Here is a 14,792-nt window from a genome sequence, read left to right on the forward strand (position 1 = left end):
TAAATTGCGATATATTACCACTCAGACTGGTTAAGAAATTGTGTTTCAGTGCACACATTATTAACTTTTAAATTTATAGATTATAATTAAAGTAGAATTCGCTTATTACGACTGTATATAACGATATTCAGAATAAAACGATTCCCAGCTATGTACTTGGTTCGTTTTATATCTCACATGCAGTCAGGAGCGTAATTATTTTATATTACATTGGGGATCAAATTGTAACATAATAAGTAAAAGCAACGAAAAGTATGTTGGTCACTTGGTCTCCAGTAATATATAAAAGAAAAATGGATCCAATATATTATATACAATGTATAATACTATACATATTATACGCAATACAAACCTATTTTTATGAATTTTGTTGGGGTGTCGTGCAGATTCTTTGCCTCCTTGGATTTACGCGGTGTATTTTTTCATCCGGATCGAACGAAGTTTAGATATAACGATCTGATTCTTTAGGTTCTTTGAAAATCATTATAAGCGAATTCTACTGTATTTAATCTATAATATCGTTAACACTATACGTAGATACAAGTAAAATCTAATTATACATTTATAAACATGTACTTAATTCTGTTGTACATCAACATTTTAATTCATTATAAAAATAAAAACTGAGAACATTTAATGCAATTGCCAATCAAACAAATAAAAACCGAAAATTTAGCAACAATGACAAGCTATAAGTGTGTAGTTATCGGGAGTATACAACTGAATAAACTAGGTACTTCTAATTTGGAAAGTATTTATAATCAATATATGAAAATTATTTTACGCGAAAATACGATTTTATTTTTATGATAAATAATTGTTTGTTATTGAAACTAATTATTTTCACCTTTAGCCACATTTTATTTTGTCATTGTATTATAGTAAGTTATTTATAATCATATTTTTATTTGATACCTGTCTAAAACTAATAAATAATAACAATCAAACTGTAGGTTCAGATGGTACAATGTAATTTAGATCGCCATCCAATCACTGAGTTTTAAAATGTCAGAAAGCATAAATAATTTATTTTAATGTTCAAAATACAAAATAAATGTACAATAGATGTTTATGATTTATGATAAATTCTATTATTAGTGGAATTTTAAAATCACAGTTGCTATAAACTATGAAATATAAAATACAAACCATATTTAAGTGATGAAACTTTCAACTAATATTTTTAACTGAAATATGTTTTTCCCAATAGAAATGTTCTTTAAACTAAGTACACAATACATAAAATAAATAAATGATAACTCATAAAACTTTATGCTATCCATTTTAAAATAAATAAAATTTCAATAAAACCAAGTTAATTTTTCATAAAGCTGGTGCTTTTTTTGTACAACAATAATTACCAATTACTATGTATTTACTGTGAGAACAATATTTACCAATTATTATTTTGTAATTACTGTTTCAAATAACTGAAAATATATAGCTTTAAAGTATAAAAATAAATACAATTGTGTGCATTAATTTTGTATACTAACGTTTTGTATAGTATCAGAAATTATTGACACTTTCACATGTGATCATTTACATTGTTCTTTTTTAAAGAAATTTAAACATTAAAACTCAATAAACATAATTTCAATGAATAAAACCTAATATCTGAGTTGAGAAAAAGTATAGTTTTACATGTACTTACCCATGTTTATGAGCTATTAAACCGTGAATGTCTGCAACTGTTGTAAAGTATGATGCAAATGGTAATACTTGTACAGTTTTGGAACTTAAATCACAACTCCATAAGGAAAAAATAATTTTCTGATCCACAGATGCAGTTATAACAAATTGATTAAATACTTTAATACCTACAATATTTTTAAACAATCAGTAGTAAACTAGTAGTTATGTAATTACAAAGATTAAATTAATTAATAAAAAAATAATACCTGTAACTTGAGAACAATGGATAGAAATAGATACATTACACAATAATGTTACAGTATCCACATAGTGAAAAATTGATAAACTTAAAAGCTGGTCATCTCCACCCGTAGTTATTAAACCATAATTATTTTCAATTTCCAACCAATCACAACAGTTTATACCAGATTGGTGTATACAATGTCTATATTTAGGCGTACAACTTAGATCAACATCACTATTGTCAACATATTTTGAAATGTCCCAAAAATTTACAAATCCTTTTGTATCAGTAGTTAAAACATAATGTAAACTATTTAATTGAACTAGTAAAATCTTCAGTATACAGTTACTACAGTCCAAATTGTCTTCAATTAAATTCAAAGTTTTATTGTTTAAATCATAATTATATAACCTGCAATTTTATAATTTATTAATATAATGTATATTGTTAATTCATCACAATGCATTATGTGCCTATTTAGATATTTTTACATGTATTTGTATAACCTTGCATGAGTAACACCAAATGATTTTAGATCAGCCTCACAATTATTAGGATGAAAAGCAAATGTTAATTTTGCAACGTTAAGAAAAATTGGTTAAACAATGAACTAATTAATAGGTAAATGCTTTACATCAATACTAAAAAAAGTTTTTAAAAAATAATATGAAGCGGTGATAAACATAACATAAGCTTTATCTCCTAAGTGTTAAAACTATGGCGGGAAATGAGTAAACTTAAATATGATGCTTGGTTAGAGATCAAAATTGTTCCAGTTTTAATCAAATATTCCTATAGTACATATAATAACAATGTTTTACTTTGCTTCCTTATTAAATCCACTTATTTGTGAGATTTTTACCATTAACATAACTATTTGTTTTTATTACCTAAGAATTGCATCAGAACATCCAACAGAAATTAAAATTGATTTTGACTTTGTATATTGGATACAAACATCCATAAAGCGTGTCTCACCTTCATTTGAAGGTACGACTGTTCTCCAAGGTTTTTTTTCTTGTTTAGTTTTCAATAAATGTGATATTGATTCTTCACAATACACATCTATCATAATACAAAAACAATATATATAAGTAAAATTACATAAAATAATATAAATATTAGATTCTAAATACTAACTATTATTTGTTATATTCAAAGTCCAAATTTTCAACTGAGCTCTACCACCAGCTGTTACGATAATGTAAACATTAGGATTTAAATTAAGACAAGATACAGAACGAACTGATGATATATGACTTCTTAATGTTAACAAATTATCAACCTCATCATTAAAACGAGTCAATCTAACAGTAGTGTCATCACTGCCGGTTATCATTAACTCATCGGTAACTTGTGCCATGCAATTTACAATCATTGAATGAAAACCTTTCTAAAATATATTAAGATCATCAATAATATTATTAATAAGTAGAATATTCAAATAATTTATTGGTTGTTAACATACTAGTAACTTTACTAGTTGCTTACTTAATTTACCAATAGCATATGATGACCATGCAAGGGTATTTCATTTGATTCTAATTTATTAGTTGAAGAACTGCAAACAAAATATATTGAATCACAATCATTGATAAACGTCAAATCCCATGCTCTATGACCACCACCACAAGGGACGGTCGCCAAAATTCTTTGTTCAATTGGACTATACACAATTAAATTGCTCTAAGACAAAAAAATGTTATAAATAGTAAAAATGTAATATTACTAAAGAATTTTAAAAATATTCAATGGTGTGCATCAAAGTCTAATATTCAAAAATCATAAATTAAGAATTTAGAATTTAGTTTATTTTTCTTATAGAAATAGGATTAAAAAATGATATTGCTAAAGTTAAGTTTAATTTTACACACATTATAGGTATTCTCAATATGCTATGGAAAAAACCTTCTCTAAGTATTTGATTCATAGTTGAATTCTTAAATATAATGTAAAATAAATGTATTATAAATAATTTTTACATATTTCCATGGATAAAAACCAAATAAATTACACTAAATATGGAAATAATGAAAGTAGGAGAAAGTATCGGCCTGAGAGTTAACATGGAAAAACAAAGAAGATGATAATAACAAGAAAAATAAAAATTTTAACAGCCATAACTATAGGTACAACCAGAATAGAATAGATAAGAGATTTTAAATACCTAAGGATGACATTAGATATGTAAGATAACATACATGGTGAAATAAATATAAAGCTGGCCACAGCCAAATGATACTATTTTCCTCTAGCACCCCTACTTAGGTCAAAATTAATATAAAAATAAAACAAAAGAGCAATTATATTATATTAGTTACGTGAGAACAGTAATTCCATATGCTTATGCCAGTCAGGTGACTACAAAAGGTGACAAATAAAAAGTACTAAATTTGAGAGGAAGATACTATAAAAAATAAATGGCCCAATTAATAATCCCAAAGAGCAGAAATGCAAAATAAGATCAAATAACCAATTAAAAGTACTTCATAAAAGAAAAAATGTGGTTCAGTTTGTTGGGAGCACAAGATTAGAATGGGCGGGGGTATGTTTGCCTGACCGATGGTAGAATAATGAATACAATCGTTTAATCATATGTTAAGAAATGGAAGGCACGAGACCAAGGGGAAGGTCAAACCGAAAATGGATGGACAGCGTACAAGAGATTATGATGGAACTTATGCAGTCATGAGAAGTAAACTCTGGAAGTATCAAAAAAAAAAAAAAATTGAAAAACTTAGTTTCAGCAGCAAAAAGCTTAAAATAAGCTAGCAAAATTTAAAAAATGTAAGGAATGAGTTAGAATGGAGAAAATAAACATGATTCAAGATTGTAATATTATAGTTTAAATTAAGGTACATTAGTCTTTTGTAAAAAATATATTTCTTCTCAATAAATTATGGTATTTACTTAACGAAGATTAATTAAAAAACTGTAAGTAAATCTTACTTCTTTAAAACCGCAAATCAATAATCCATGAACTTTAGAGTTAGTTATGACAAACGGCCATTTTGTAGGTAATATATCACAGCGTATTTCAAACACTGATTCTGATTGTGTACTGACATTCCAATATCTATGATGACCATCTCGTCCTACTGAACTAACAACCGAAAAATATGAATACTTTTCATGTATCCACATTGCAGTAACACCAGCGAAACTGTGAATTCTACTGAATACTTGTAATGGTTCCTGAAAGAATATTCATAAGCTTTTAAAAATTGTAACAATTAATGTTAAGAAAAAATAAACAATTGTTGTAAAATGTTCAAATAAATTATAATATTAAAGAGAATGGAATCAGTGATATTCTATCTTTGTTTAACAGATGTGCAACATAGAAATTTAGACATATTTTAATTTCCAATCAAAGGAAGCGGTATAATATCTTTGAAGATATATTGTAATATCCCACATATTTAATTCTTACTTTTTCAAAAATTTAAAATTGTCAATTTTTTAAATGCTGCTATTTTAGAACTTATAATAGTTGAATAAAAAATGTGGGAAATCAATCTCAATCAACTTAACAACAAATTCTAAGGTTTTTAAAATTCTTATCTTATTATATTATATCAATTGGTAGGTTGAAAGTAGAACATGTCTAACCGCGAAGTATGTGTGTTAGACAAAAACAGAAAAATCACCTACCCCAGTCCAACATTATTTTGATATTTTCACAAACTCAGCTTAAGTTAAGAATTAATAAGTCTTCAGATTTCTTATAATTTTTTACTCAGATTAATATTAAAATTTAATAAAATAAAAAATACCTGCTGATTTAATTTGAATAAATAAATAGATCCTTCATTACAACCAGCAAAGATTAGGTCTTCAACTAATACTGCAGCTGTTATCCAAGAACTAGTTTTTGAATAAATGCAAAATGTATCCAAATGATTTAATTTCAGGTCTTAAAAAGATAAATAAATGAAAATAAAAATAAATTATACATACTCTTAATAATAATTTATAATAGTAAAAAATAATAAGTCCAAGTAAACAATTTTACCTTCAAATACTTTGTAACGAAAAATTGTATTTCTTATAAAACATACGATTATTTGATTATTATTCAGCCAAATAGTAGATACAATTTTATCTGGAGAAATTTTATCAAAAAATACTTGAACACTGGTGCCTAAGAAATATATAAATTAAAAATTTAGAAACATCAAAATACACATTTGTAATTGATAATAAGTTGGAATTTACTTTTTAGAATAACTATATGTCCACTACTAGTTGTAAAAGTTACTTTTGTTTCACAAGGGGATTTCACCATTGTCAAAGTGCAACACAAGACATCATTTTGATAGATATTGTGACTGGAATTGTTTTTGTACAAAACAACATGGCCATCAGAATAAAGTACATATGTGCCAGTGTTATTCAGCACAACTAAATGTTTTGGATAGCGGTTATCTTTTTTATAGTCAGCCAAAATTTCACTCTTAGGAACAGTGTCTAGTGACCATAATCCAACACTCCCAGTCGTACATCCACTAGCTGCAAGATTTTTGATTTCCATACAGTCTAAGCTACGAACTTGGGAACCTCTACTTTCTTCCCATTGGTAGGTTCTTGAAGAAGTTTTCAAACATATTTGACCATCCTAAACATAGTATTTACACATATTTCATATTTATTAAAGGAAATTAGGTAATAGAAATGTAAAAGGTTCAAATTTTTACTTCTCCAGCACTCAATATATTGCCAGATTGCATTAAAATACTTTTCCAAACTCTAGCTTTGTGTGCATAAAATGAATAGGCTGGTGTTATCTTTGCAAACTTCCAGTGATCATAAGTATTTTGGTGCTCAGCGAATGGTTCAACATTCCAGATGACTATACTTCGATCATCAGAAGTAGAACTTATAATGGAATTGGATTTGTCCACCGTGATTGAAAATATAACACCCTATTTTAAAAATACATGGATACAAAAAGCAATAGCAATTAATTAGAATTTATTCTAATAATAAGCAACCATTATTTCTTACTTCATGCCTTTGTAATCTATGTAAGATATTGAAGCCATTTGATCTCCTAAAAGGACTCCAAATTACTATTTCCCTGAAAACTGTACCTGAAAAAACAATAATATTGTCTTCGTCTTCACCAATTGATGTTGCTGAATATCTGCTCATTGTAATAAATAGGATTACTAAATAATGATTATTAAAGAATTTTAAAATGCTTATAATATATAAGTTGTATAATAATCTGACTTTGAATTTACTTGGAATACAGGGGGCAAAATATCATCAGTTCAAAATAGAAACAAAATATATCATGATTATTAAATATTATAAGCTATTTGAAAAACTTATTCAATATTAATTCAGAACAAAAATATTTTTGGGTGTAGAACATACACTATGCATTAGATCGACTACATTTTTTTATTAATAAATTATACTCATAAATCATAATGCAAAAATGTTTGTAATGATATGCTATAAATTATTTTATAAAAGGATACAGTATACATATTTCATCACAACTCGACGAATTTATTTTCTCTTTAAGTTCCAAGCTCCAAACAGTTGCTACATTATGTGCAGATACTGTTAATAAACAATTTGAATTCATCCATAGAATGTTACAAACCCAATCAGTGGTTATTAGAACACAATCAAATTCAATACTATAAATTTAAATAATTATTTAAAATTAATTCTATTAATGCGATAAAATGCAAAATGCTAATTACAGATAACTCATTGGCGCCAACAGTTTATAAATTGCCACATATTTTTCTCCGTGAATGGCAACCAACATTTGTTTGTCATTAAACTGAATACCGTGTATCGAAGCTTTATCAAAGATTTTTCTACGCAAACAAAGTTTTCTGGACTCCGTGTCGTAGACCAGCAAAATATTACCAATACCTAAACGAAAAACAATTTGTAATTAAGTGAGACTGCATATAAATCAAATGAGCCATAAATTACACACCAACTAATAGAAATCGATCAATAAACTTAACACATGAAACTGTATTGATCAAAGATACGGATTTAAATAATTTTGACTTCTCGACATCTTTGCAGGAAAACATGATTTCGTCACAATCCACAAATCAGTAATAACTTAACAATACGACTAATCTAAGTAAAGATGACGAATGATCAGTATACTTGTAATGTAAAACGGTCAAAATAACCGAAAAAGCAATAATAATTTATATTTGTTACTTGTTAGTGGTAATTTGAATTGCATATTAACATTTTTGATTTTTATCTCTTATCACTCCAAGACACGTGCGGGCAACACAGACTTCTATACCACAGAACAATAATAAAATTATATATATAGAAGTCTGTGGTTTCAACAAATCTTTATCAGTAATAGTGATAAGCGGTTTGGACAATGACGAATGACGAATGAACAGTTTAAAATTTTAAATTCAAATCAAAGGCAAAACCACAGTTTGACTGGCGTATTCACTGTTTGACTTTCGTGTTCAAAGAACATTATACTTAGGATAATTTGTTCTTTCTGTACATATAAAAAGTTTAATCATTATTCATTGTAAATAATTAAATAGTTTTAATTCGTTTTTTCAAAGTTTGAAATGTCTTCAACTGAACCTAGCCTGCAGCACATATCTGCACTTAGGAAATATTTTGGACATTCCACATTTCGGTCCATGCAATGGGAAATCATATATTCAGTTTTAGAAGTAAGACGTCAAGACTAAATGCCCTGGTTTCTGATTATTTTTAGATATATATATTATGTTTATTATAATTATTATGTTTACAGCAAAAGAGAGACGCGTGTGTAGTTATGTCTACTGGTTATGGAAAAAGTCTTTGTTATCAGTATCCGGCAGTTTATAGCAAAGGCTTAACCATAGTTGTTTCCCCGTTAATATCTTTAATGAAGGATCAAGTACTTTCTCTGGAGGTTTGGATTAAATTTGTTAAATTTGTTTATTTTTTTATCCATGCTTAATTTTTCACATACATTATTTCTGTTCTTTACAAAAATGTCCTAATAATGCCAACAATTGAGCTTAATTGCTAAAGACAAAGCTTTAAAAATGAAAAAAAATATGCCAACAAGACTAAAGAAGTAATTTAAATTATTCACAATTGAATTTTAAATGTTTTCTAGATGGCCAATATAAAAGCATGTCTGCTAGGTTCAGCTCAAACATCTAAGGCAGACGCTTTGAATAGTCTTTTTTCTGGAGAAGTAAGAGTGTTATATATAACTCCAGAATGGATAGCCACTGATTCAGCAAAACAGATTTTACAAGATTTACAAACAAAAATCAAAATAGTTGCTGTAGCTATTGATGAAGCACATTGTGTCAGTCAGTGGGGTTTTGATTTCAGATCTTCTTATAGGTCAGTGGAAATATATATTCTTTAACGCCTATTTTCTATTATCTATGTATTTATTTTAGGAATTTAGGGAAATTACGCAACTTACTACCCAATGTGCCAATCATGGCATTAACAGCCACTGCTACACCAATTGTGCGCAAAGATATTTGCAGTTCATTGAATCTCATGTATGTATGATTGATATAAATTTAACCCGTTGTTGGTCGCATCTTTTTTTTGTATTCCTTTGATCGGGTGTTGAGAAATTTTCTCACTTTTTTTAATATACCATAGAATATGTTTTAAGCTACCAAAACATTTATATTGTAATTTGTATTAACTATTCTGTTATGAGCTCTCATTAACTATATATATTTTCTTTTATATATTTAAATTATTTTTATTTTTTATTTCTATTTTTAGATTTAATGTACCCGAAAATGTATAGCATATCTATTAGGCAATAAACTATGTAAAATACAGTGGCAACCAAAATAATATCATGGTGAGACAATCTCTCATCACTCTGCCAATGACGGGTTAATTTGTAAAACTAAGATTTTAATTGAATGAATCTCTATTAATTGGTGTTTACTTTTAGAAATCCCAAATTTGTGTGTACAGGATTTGACAGGAAAAATTTATACTTTGAAGTATCAAAAAAAACAAGTATATTTTTTGACTTGAATAAATTTATGAAAAAAAATGGGTTAAAAATGTTTTTTGAAGGAGCCACAATTATCTATTGTCCTACAAAAAAACAGACTGAAGCAGTTGCACAAGAATTAAAATGTAAATATTACTTCAAAGTTCCTATTGATTTTATTATTAATCTGATTTATTGCAAAATTATAAATATTATTTTATTTTAGCTAATAGAATAGAATGTGAAGTTTATCATGCTGACATTCCATTGCATAAAAGAAATGCTGTTCATGAAAATTTTGTAAAAGATAAATTACAAATTGTTGTAGCTACAGTGGCTTTTGGGATGGGAATTGATAAACCAGGTAAAGGTTTTTATTGATAACGTATATTTTTAAATTTAATTAGTGTATTATTTACCTAAAAAATAATTTACCATCAAAAATTAAAAAACAATATTATTTTTTACTTAAACTGAAACTGTTGTGTGTATAATTTTTCTAATATATTTGAAGAGTTTACATTTATTACTTACTTATTTTTATAACTATATTTAGTAGTTGTTGATTTCTTTTTTGATAGATGTAAGACGTGTTATTCATTATGGAGCACCTAAAGATATTGAGTCATATTATCAAGAAGTTGGTCGAGCAGGAAGGGATGGGTTGCCAGCAATGTGTCATATATTCTACAATGAAGCTGACATTGTGCTCAATAGACATATAATGCTTTCAAATCTCACAAACGACACATACCGCTCACATAAAGAAAAGATGGCTAAGGTCATTGAACAGTACATGGAGACTAGATTGTGTAGACGTCAACTATTACTATCCTATTTTGAGGATGTCATTCTGTCAACTACATCTGATACTAATATCATTAGAACAGACTGCTGTGATAATTGTACAAATAAGTAGGACTTTTTATTTTTAGAAACAAAATATTTAATATTAACTGAAATCTGTTATTTCTTTGAAAAACAGCCAGAAGACTGACAAATTTCAACCTGATAATAATGTAGATCTAACTGAAGATATACTATTAGTCTTAAAATGTGCACAAGCACTAGGTGGTTATTTTGGACTTGTGGCTATAGTAAATTTCATTTGTGGTAAAAAGAATGATAAATTATCTAAATATAAGACCCATACATTGTACGGAAAAGGAGACTATAACACAGAAACTTTTTGGAAAGCACTAGGTATATAAATTACTTTTACAATAATATACTATTCTGATGAGGATTGTATATCAAGTATAATACAATTTTGTGGTGATCCAGGTAAATTGTGTTTGAGAGAAAGTTTACTGAAGCAAAATCCTTGCACTTCATTCAAGGAGGGCAGCACATTTTCTTTTCCAATCAGTACTGTTGCAGTTTCAGACAAAGGATACGAGTTCATAAAATAGTAATATTATAATTTAGTATATTAATTATAACTTATTAATAAAAATGATCCTTTACTGTTTTGATTATAGTGGAAAAAAATCAGGTATTCTAATAGACCCGTCTTTGGATGTTTTAAAATTGTTCAAATCGAAATCAGCCATTAAGTAATACAATTCATAAACAAATATTTTATCTAACATACCTAATTATATTTATTTATTTAAGATTCAAAGATGCTCATAAGAGTTGTGATACCTTAGATATAAAATTGAAGTATCAGCGTGAAGAAAAAATATCACAACTTACACCAAGTACACAAAATTACAGTTCTCAACAACCAATTGAAAACACAGAACTAGAAGTAAGTATTTGAATTAATGTTGAATGTAACAAAATGCTTATAACCTTATATTTTGTAGAATACAATTTATTCGACTCTGGTGATGTATAGAACCACATTGGCTCAACAATCAGACTGCATGCCTTATATGATTGCAAATAATAAAATGTTAATTGACGTGTCAAAATTAAAACCTAAAAATGTATCTGAATTGAAAAATGGTAAAAAAAAATGATAAATTATTTGTCTTTAAATGTAGATTTTTATTTTAACTAACAAAAAACATTTGTTTTTGACTATAGTCGAAGGGTTTACTGAAGCCAAAATTGATCGTTTCGGTCAAGCAATAGTGGATAAAGTGATAGAAGTTTGTAATACTTATCCAGAAGAATCAAAGACTGAAAAAGTGAACGAATGTGAAACTAAGTAAGTATAGCTTATGAATGTTATCTACTCATGTTTATTAAGTTTTATTGCCTTTTTTTCTAGTAACTCAAATTTCAGTGTGTGTGATGACTTTTGGGATGAATGTGATGATTCCATCTTTAGTGAAATATGTGATACAGATGAAATAAAAAAATGTGATGTTGATAGAGATGTAGAAATAAAGGAAGTTCATAGTAGTTTAATTCCAAAAAATGAAGAAAACCCAACTAAAAGAAAATATTGTGCTACTGAATCAAGTGGGGTGTGTCAAGAAATAATAACCGAACGCAATAAAATTATGATTAAAAAATTAAAAAATAACTCCCTGTTTAGATTTTGAAATGACATCATCTATACATGATTATAATATATTTTTCAGAAGATTAATTATTTTATTTTTGTACTCAAATTATAAATAATTATTTTGTCCAAAAACTGTTCGTTCAAAAGTCAACATTTATAAATAAATATATTTGATCTAATATGTTATACTTAATATATGATTATACTCAAAAACTGGCAAGTCATTCAATATTGATTACTTGAATTAGGTACCTATCTTTATTTATTGCATTATTACTGTTTCTTTAAATTAAAATATATTTGTAGATAATCATTCATATTGTCAATCTATTATAGACTAAGTATTATACTATAAACACTTGAAATCTTTTCGATAACAAGTTCAAGAATTTTTTCTAATAAATCATGTAAGAACAATTAAAGTTGTTTTGTGTATGGTATCCCAAGAACTTTGAATATTGTGACAATGTTTTTTTATAATTAAATATTTTTTTGTTCTATTTTACTCTATCTAAATGATTTTTTATTCTCCTCCCGGCTCCCGCATTTCATAAGTTAATTTTTGTCTCAATGGCCAATGCCTTGGTTCAATTGCATCCTTATGTATTGGTCATAAAATATTATTTTAGATTGTATTGTTAACCAATAGATTGCAAAAATTTTTCAATTAGACAAATAAATACAATTACTTAGATAGCTAGTTGCCTAGATAGTAGATAATTACATTTTAATTTTATTATACATATATTTAAACAAATGGTATTCAACTGGCTATTTAAGTGTTAAATAATTTTTAACAAATAATAGGATTGATTACCTAGTGCATTTCACATCAACTTAAATAAAAATAAATAAATACCTTCTTGATTTTGTAAACACTGAATAAAATTTATGTTTGGTATATTACGTTTAAAGTGTATAATCCATGTGAATGATGTGTTTACAATGGTTTTTTTTTGGTTATGTCATTGAATGAAAATAATAATCTTATCAAAGATCGATAACTAAATTTGTCAAGTATAATATAATACAATAAATGATTTTTTTTCATGGTCAATTGATTATCTACAAATATTTTAAGTCAATTTGTTTTTGGATTTTTAAGTACTTATAGAACCGTTTAAAAATCTTATTTTCAAATATTTTTCTAAATATTTGTTAAACAAGCAAAGTATCTAAAGTAATTTATTTTTAATTTTAATTTTTAAGAAAGAAAATTGATTTAATATTGATGTAGGAGTAGCTAGTGAACCATTACATGTATATTGTGTAGTCATGTACCTATGTTCGTGTTACCTATTGGCCCATACCTAATAAAATCATATTATTCTGTGTTACTGTGTTAGAGATCTCCAAATACACATCCAGTAAATATATAACTGTGGGTTCAATAACACCCAACGGGTAAGTTAGCTTATGTTGCACATTCAAATTGTAGATTTGATATCACGACATTGAGAAATGAATTTATTTCGCACTCTGCTACATTTTACAACAAAAAATTTAAAAAAAGTATGCAAATGCTATAAGTCCCGAACCTTGGTCATAGGTTTTTTCCCCGTCACTCACCTTTATGTGAGAGCCTTAGTTAGGTACCTACACGGCTGTATAATATATATACTACATTATTTATTACACTATAGTGTAGTAGTATAATATAATCACACAATTTTTTACCAAATAAAGCACACTATTATAGAATAATATTGTTTAATAACATATTAATGCCGAGACCAGAGAGAATATTATATTCACGATTAAAGTATCCATTTTTTATCACTTCTGTAAATTTCAAAGCCTAATTTTGAAATTTTTCATGTCTCGACCCTTTTAGAGTTTTATATTAAGTTATAGTTTAACCGTTAAGACTAAAAACAATATTGTTAGATTCCGGACAAAAAAATGGACTCGCGACAGTAGAGTATATAAATGGCCTATGCGCAGAGTTCCGTGTTCTAATTTGAATAGATTTAAACACTCCGAAATCCTAATAATATTATGCTTCGGAATCTGAAATAAAAAATATATAGTGTCATCCAAAGAATTCAAAAACTCGAAAACTGATAACAACATTATATTATAATATCTATCATCTATGGCAAAAGCCAATCGTCGTCACTCGTCGGAGACCATCCACAATTCTAATAATTTCATTGAACAAAAGAGAAATGTGTAAGGCAACAATAAACATTTGCTCACATATTTCATTCTACTCAAGTAATTTTTATAAAAAATCTCGATTTTTTCAGTTCGGGTTTAGATGAAGAAAGAAGTTCCTCGATATGGCGTCTGCACTCAAGATATGGCCTTGCAGCTATATATTACCCGAAGAGTCGATGTATACGTAAGATTGATTACCTATTCTTTTGGGGTTTACATATTTTACATTTTAGTCTCAGAATTAAAATTTATTGTCACAGACAATTTGCTACCCGGGTGAAGTAGGGGCATATTTTTTGTTC

At 27.3% G+C, this 14,792-nt stretch overlaps 2 protein-coding genes across 4 annotated transcripts; one reads left to right on the plus strand and one right to left on the minus strand.

Annotated features, from left to right (window-relative positions):
- Positions 1 to 1,460: 1,460 nt before the first annotated feature.
- Positions 1,461 to 8,182, minus strand: LOC111027252 (WD repeat-containing protein 6). 3 transcript variants are annotated; one of them, XM_022305551.1, is made up of 15 exons: positions 8,084 to 8,182; positions 7,845 to 7,996; positions 7,600 to 7,777; positions 7,369 to 7,533; positions 6,887 to 7,025; positions 6,577 to 6,804; positions 6,098 to 6,497; positions 5,895 to 6,023; positions 5,656 to 5,795; positions 4,829 to 5,074; positions 3,380 to 3,565; positions 3,020 to 3,272; positions 2,770 to 2,944; positions 1,902 to 2,290; positions 1,461 to 1,820 (listed from the first exon to the last, which is right to left on the minus strand). In XM_022305551.1, exons 2-15 carry the CDS (start codon positions 7,945 to 7,947, stop codon positions 1,651 to 1,653), a joined length of 2,901 nt encoding a protein of 966 aa, XP_022161243.1. In that variant the 5' UTR covers positions 7,948 to 7,996; positions 8,084 to 8,182; the 3' UTR covers positions 1,461 to 1,650. The 3 variants fall into 3 exon arrangements, with proteins under 3 accessions (XP_022161243.1, XP_022161242.1, XP_022161244.1); XM_022305550.1 differs by having other exon boundaries at positions 7,845 to 8,127; XM_022305552.1 differs by lacking the exons at positions 7,600 to 7,777; positions 7,845 to 7,996; positions 8,084 to 8,182 and having other exon boundaries at positions 6,887 to 7,050; positions 7,369 to 7,473.
- A 52-nt stretch (positions 8,183 to 8,234) lies between these two features.
- Positions 8,235 to 12,509, plus strand: LOC111027253 (Werner syndrome ATP-dependent helicase homolog). The gene is made up of 14 exons (XM_022305555.1): positions 8,235 to 8,571; positions 8,655 to 8,798; positions 9,009 to 9,244; positions 9,304 to 9,411; positions 9,825 to 10,015; positions 10,096 to 10,233; positions 10,451 to 10,784; positions 10,855 to 11,072; positions 11,154 to 11,280; positions 11,351 to 11,425; positions 11,487 to 11,622; positions 11,681 to 11,822; positions 11,904 to 12,027; positions 12,091 to 12,509. Exons 1-14 carry the CDS (start codon positions 8,464 to 8,466, stop codon positions 12,365 to 12,367), a joined length of 2,358 nt encoding a protein of 785 aa, XP_022161247.1. The 5' UTR covers positions 8,235 to 8,463; the 3' UTR covers positions 12,368 to 12,509.
- Positions 12,510 to 14,792: the final 2,283 nt, after the last annotated feature.

The sequence above is a fragment of the Myzus persicae genome, unplaced genomic scaffold, assembly GCF_001856785.1.
Source record: "Myzus persicae strain clone G006 unplaced genomic scaffold, MPER_G0061.0, whole genome shotgun sequence".
In the NCBI taxonomy this organism is placed as follows: domain Eukaryota; kingdom Metazoa; phylum Arthropoda; class Insecta; order Hemiptera; family Aphididae; genus Myzus; species Myzus persicae.